The 6,307-nt window shown below is 35.7% G+C and overlaps 1 protein-coding gene across 1 annotated transcript in view; it reads right to left on the reverse strand.

Moving 5' to 3' along the window:
• LOC132624951 (MLO-like protein 4) overlaps positions 1-6,050 on the reverse strand; it is a 32,460-nt gene extending 26,410 nt beyond the window's left edge. The window contains 13 exon segments of the mRNA XM_060339715.1: positions 776-843; positions 1,489-1,524; positions 1,653-1,823; positions 1,906-1,946; positions 2,023-2,072; positions 2,618-2,703; positions 3,215-3,289; positions 3,670-3,761; positions 4,009-4,069; positions 4,522-4,638; positions 4,732-4,958; positions 5,585-5,642; positions 5,728-6,050. Of these exon segments, the coding sequence (XP_060195698.1) occupies positions 776-843; positions 1,489-1,524; positions 1,653-1,823; positions 1,906-1,946; positions 2,023-2,072; positions 2,618-2,703; positions 3,215-3,289; positions 3,670-3,761; positions 4,009-4,069; positions 4,522-4,638; positions 4,732-4,958; positions 5,585-5,642; positions 5,728-5,853 (1,208 nt within the window). The 5' untranslated portion in view covers positions 5,854-6,050.
• Positions 6,051-6,307: the final 257 nt, after the last annotated feature.

The raw sequence follows: 6,307 nt of genomic DNA on the forward strand, positions 1-6,307 counted from the left end.
CGAAAGATAAATGTATGTGTACACAGTACACGCAGTCGCAGAACTAGAATTTTTACTAAGGGGTGTCAAAATATAAAAAAAGTAAATATATGACGAAATTAAGGGGTTCAACACATAGTATGTATATATATATATATATTCTTTTTACATATTTACATAGTGTAATTTTAGGCGAAGAGGTGTCGATTGACACCCCTTGGATGCATTTGGCTCCGCCACTGAGTACACCCGAGGTTAAGACTGATAGACAATGAAGGAACTACCATGGCAACAACGGGAGTCATTTGACCAACCATAATTTTTATACTATATGCAAACACAGTGCCTTCTAAAAGGGTCTTTTGCAATCGTTTAAGATAAGTACAAGTAAGCGCTCATGTTTATTCCCCATAAGAAGCATGTCGGGAAAGTGAGATGAGACGGTACTATGGTGGCTATGTGAAAACAGCTCAGAGGCTCAGTCTTATAGGAGAATGATATGATCAATGAAGATGTACCGATAGAATTGAGACAGGGATGACCAAAAATAGAGTACTACAGGAGCATTATATAGGAAGATACTTAACAAAGTAAAGGCAAGAATGGGCTAAAGTGGATATAAAAGTAAAGTTCTTCATAAATTGAACTATATTAAATGCAGAACTGGTTCCATGATAGTACTTTTAAAGTGAAGCACTGAGAAGTACAACTCTATAGAAAATAGGACAATGCATTTGACCTACTAATTTTAGCTTCAAGGGCGAGGGGCTAGGTGGTCAAGGTGTATATTACATACCCTGAAATCAATCTGATGACAACCATTGCATGGTTCTTCATGAAGCACGCCCGTTGCTCCAATCCCCACTGCAGAAATGGATAAATAGTGTTACGAAGTGAATCATTGATCTAAAAGAACAAAAATTCTTCTTGAGATAACAGTCTTTTTCATGTCTATATCAGTCAAGAAAAAGACTTTTTATAAATGGGTGTCTCTATCAGTCAAGAAAAAGACTATCTTTCATCTAGGCCTACTATGTACAAGTTCAGTTTGCACACTCTAATAAAGAAGCACATAGATGTCATTTTGAAGCATAAATTCGTTATATAGTGATTATCCCTGTTAGTTTTCGAAAATTCAGAGAAAGAGAATAAGGTTCAGTAGAAACTTTTTTCATTCATCCATGTCCGAAGGGCATACACACATATATCTACATAATACATTTCAAAAGTTAGTAAAACACCTTACCTATCCAACCACTATTGTACTTTCTTATAAGACATATTCCACAAAACAAGGACCACCATTCTTTTACAAACTAAACAAAATATTAAAATAGGAACTATTAATTAAGACTATCCAGAAGAATCTCATTTTTCTAACACACTCCACATTCATTCATTTTTAGCAGTAAGAGAAATCTATTTACATGTCGACCTAAGAAAGTAGTAATCTTTAAACAAGAGGATGATCCATGGATTATAGAAAAGAAGAAAGGCGATGAATCTCACCAAGGACCAGATAAATGTTGCCAATTCAAAAGCATTCTGTGCAGACAAAAATATCATTGTTAGGGCATTTAACCATGCAAATCCTTTTTATCTTTTCACTTGTTTTTCTTAAAATGAACATTGAACGGTGAATTCAGCAAGATCAGAGTGATCGAGAATTTAACCTGAAAAGATATAAACTGTATCAATCGTAATAGTATCTTCGGTTTCCCAAACCAAAATAATTCATCGCGTGGCTTTACTTGTGTTCCAATAAGTGGACCCTTTGGCTCTGCAATTTCGAGTGCCAACAAGGAGACTACATGCTGTAGTTTTGTTCCAACCACCATGACAAGCTTTGGTACAAGGAATTGTTGGGCATCAGATACACAGATCATTTCAATGAAGTAACGGACCAAAGAAAGTAGGCTGACTTACAATGGCAGGAATAAAAGAAAGCCACAAGTAGATATTAAGACCTGCAATATAAGAAACATCATTTTGAAAACGTCAACAAGCCAGAGATGATGTTTCCATGTAACAACATTTAATTACCATGAATGTTGATGAAGATGCATATGATGGCATAACCCCAAAGTAGCCAGCTGCAAAGTCCTAGAATAAGTCAGCACAAATATGCAACTATCAAAACACCCATTTCTAGAAGAAACTAAGATAGAAAAGGGCATCCTGGTACACCAAGCTCTCGCTATGTGCGGGGTTTGGGGAAGGGCCGGACCACAAGGGTCTATTATACGCAGCCTTAACCTGCAATTCTGCAAGAGACTGTTTCCACGGCACCAACAACTGACCTCCTGATCATATGGCAGCAACTTTAAGAAACTAAGATCAAAATTGAGTAAATTTCCAAATAGTAACAGAACTACATCTCATTAACTGTGCAAAGAAGGGGTTTCCTATACTCTTTATTTGATGCTAAAAAAAATGATCCCAGCGTATTCCCAACTTTGCACGTGTTTTGGAAACAGTTTATGCAAAAGTACCTAGCTATATTCATACGCCAACAGACACTCAAAGAGTACCTCAGGTTTTTGGTAGATGCTATATCACAAAGTATAATAATTACTGAGTCAAAATGTCCTCCCACCCTACTGTGAACTAAAATGATCTAAACCAATAACAAACATACCTGATCCCTACAATTTCATAAAATTCATCTTCCATGCTACGAACCATGTACTTATGGAAATTGTATGTAAGTGGAAGCTTATGATTCTGCATATTATTGAAGCAAGGGTCAGGCAATAAAATAAATAAGTGAGCTTTGAGAAGAACAACAGTTTTTGATTCTTGATTTGGGTAAGTAATAAACCTGCTATAAATGTGTCCTCTTATCTCTGGCATTATTTATAAGTATCACCAGACAAATAAAACACCCTTTTCCACAAACACCTCCAAGCAAGAAAATAGTACAACGATACTGAACTTTGGTAACAAACATAATTAAAGCATTCAACTTGGTGCTTCAGCGGTAATGTTCAGATATTATCACTTAACATCAACATTATTTTTACGATATCCAGCCGTCTTGCATAAAGTTTCCCATAAGAGGACGCCTTTCAATTCGAATGCAGCTGCTTAAGCATGTCTAGAATGATGCAGACGAATTTTAACCGTGGAAAAGAATAATGAGCATTTCCACCTCTTCCCTTCCCTTCCCACACAAACGAAGGAGTTCAGGTATTATTCCTAAGCAGAATTCTATAAAAAGAAACTGAATACCTACAGTGATAAAGCCCAATCTCAATGCCAAGTAATCTGACTTATGAATTGAAGTCCTGAACTGCTTTAGAAAGCAAAGCTGCAAGATTACAAAACAAATCAGTGTCTCGGATTTTTTACAGGCAGGGCTAATCCAAAACCAAATTGCTGAAATAATACAGAAGACAAAAATGTATAGGAACTTTGTCATATTTGCAAGGGAGGCTAACAAGTGTTAGTCAAAGGTGGTACCCCAATAATAGATGCACTCAGAACTTGGCAACTCAGATTAAATTAAAGGAACTAATAATTTCTATTCACCAACTTGGATGGGAAAAAAGAATTTCAACCTTTTCCTATTATATAATCTCACGAGGCAGCTATGGAATAAAATTCCATGATATATAAAAAAAATTACTTGAATGCATCCTGATATACAGAGAGTGTATGATGTCGTCATACTAAGGCAAGAATTATTACCATCCATATAAGAATTCGACTCTTACTCCATGGATGAGAAGCATGATGCAGAGCAAAGGTGGACTGTCGCCTCATCTCCTTATTTTTTGGTACTAAATAAAACAAGAATAAGATAAAGCAGAATGATATTTAGAAGCTCAGCTCTATGCTAAAAGATCAGAACACATATTTACTAGTTAATATTAAGACAATTGATGCAATTAAATTGCATACATGTTGAACTATCTATGATAAGTTTCCTTAAATTTGTAACCTGTGCAAGCATGACTTATTTCTTTTCCTCATAAGGGAAGAAGGTGAATTGAGTACACATAGTTTATTATCTTCAATTCCACGCACCTTGTATGTTGTTCTCTGCCCCACTGCTGATTTGGTTTTCCCACTTTCTCCAACTGTATATCTACAATCAAATTCATTCAAAAGAAATAAGTATCCTGCCTTAATTTTAAAAACACAAACAAGGAAGAGCTTGAACCGAGCTGTTTTGCATCAAATAATATAGAGGTGTCATCCGACACCGTTTCGTCAAAAAACTTCACAAAGTATATATAAGTATAGTAATATTTTCTTTTAAAAACATGAATTCCACATAATAGACCGACACTGTCTGAAAATAATGCAAAGTAAACATCAATTTGATCAATCAGTAAAGCCTTAGAACATCTACATCCCTAGAACCAAACTCACATACAAGCTAAGTTGTGATAATGGGCCGACACCACTTGCATAAATTACGCTTCTGTTAGTATAATGTATATAATAACTATATATAGCATAAGGACTCTACGTGAAACATACTAGGCATGGAATATTTCCAGCCTTATTTAGAAAATGTGGATATTGAAACCCTACCTTGGTCATGGCCAAGCCCACAACAATACAACTGTAGAGAACATGGGTGATACCAAGAACAAACAGGAACCGGTGAAGCTGCTCGAGACCTTCATAGGAGACAAAAGGTTCACGTCCCTGTTACGTTGTTAATACAAAAGATTTGTCCTTAATTAGTGCAGTAGCAGAAGCAGCATTTTGGTGCAATATGAATCAAGAAAAACAATTTACCTCACCACATTGATGTGGTGGTTGATAAATTCCCTTGGGAGGAATATCAGTATGATTAGAGAGAATGGAGGACCTTGACAAATGGTTTGTCTCACTCGTACTGTCATAATCTTCTTGAGAACAAAGGTAGAATCTACTGCTAAAAAGTGATGAATTCACACAAATTTGAGAAATCTGCCTTGCGCATTGTCCCAACAACAAAGAAATTAGCCCAAGCAGCATCAACTCTGTCCCAATAAGACATACAAGGGAAAAAGAAATACACATCAGATGTTCCCAATGGAAAATCACCTACATTGCTTAAATATAGCATAGGTGCTTCAGGAGAAAAAAGATCATCAAAAGTCTTGAGATTGGGCAGCCCGATACACTAAGCTCCCACTATGCGCGGGTCTAGGGAAGAGCTGGACCACAAAAGTCTTTGAGATTGGAAGTATTATAATTGAGCATCATATGAAGTTGAAAACAAGATCTATTTTAGCAATTCTAAGTTATTAATTGACCAGCAAAATACAAGTGTTAAGCAAGAATGGAAGAAATGAAAAACTCTTGCAAACTTTATACACTGCCAAAGCTACCATTAACTGAAAAAAAAGAAAAAAAAAAGGATTACCCAGTTTGCAAACTTGTCAATAAGACTACGCCTCAATCACAAACTAGTAGGGTCGATTGTATGAATCTTGTATGGTTCAGTCTGTTTTATTCAGGCCCCTACATACTAAATAAAAGTTGGAAGTAAGTCGGACTTTTACTAGTACATCTTGTAGTCATACTACATATAGAGAGAGGTCAAGACAAGAAAAGAAGTCAAAAGCTAAGGCGTTAAAACAAGAAATATGAGACAATGGCTGACCTTCCTTTATCTTCTCCACAGAAGCAAAAAGAGCTTTTCTTCTAGTCTTTTTCAACCACTGCATATATACACAACTTACTAAGAAATGACTGTCCATTGGGTGTTTACTGAAACAGAATTAGTATCACACATTGACTACTGACCCTTCCAAATCGGTAAATGGAGCGTTGGACAAACAAGCAAACAAATACCATAACTGTGGTGACTGTTGCCACTGACCATGTTGGTGTTTCCTCCAATGACCTTCCTTCCCTGAATACTACTTCCATTTCTTAACCACCTTCTTCAAAGTACAAGCCTTTCTGGGAAAATCAAGATCCAGCAAGTGACTGGATACTGAAAAGGCTACACATTTGACTTCAACTTATAATATAATAACACTTTTTTACAATTACAAGAGTGGAGATCCACTGCATGGAATCTTCCTCTTTCTTTCTCTCACTTTTGTTGGACTAAAAAAGAAATGTGGCTAACTAGCTACTTCTTTCTTATTATATAATCACTCCGTAAGAAAATAAGCGTCATCTTTGACAAAAACATTTATTCCACAATAAGCGTCATCTTAAAAATTCAAGATAAAAATTAGCAAGCGTTTCGAACGATGCTTTTAGCATTAACTGAGTAGTGCTTTTTAATATTGCTCAATTCTATCTAATAAATTATAAAAGAGGTAGTTTAGTAAAATCCAAATTATATTTGTTGATTTTCTAATGAGTGTAATTT

The sequence above is a fragment of the Lycium barbarum genome, chromosome 12, assembly GCF_019175385.1.
Source record: "Lycium barbarum isolate Lr01 chromosome 12, ASM1917538v2, whole genome shotgun sequence".
Taxonomy (NCBI): Eukaryota; Viridiplantae; Streptophyta; class Magnoliopsida; order Solanales; family Solanaceae; genus Lycium; species Lycium barbarum.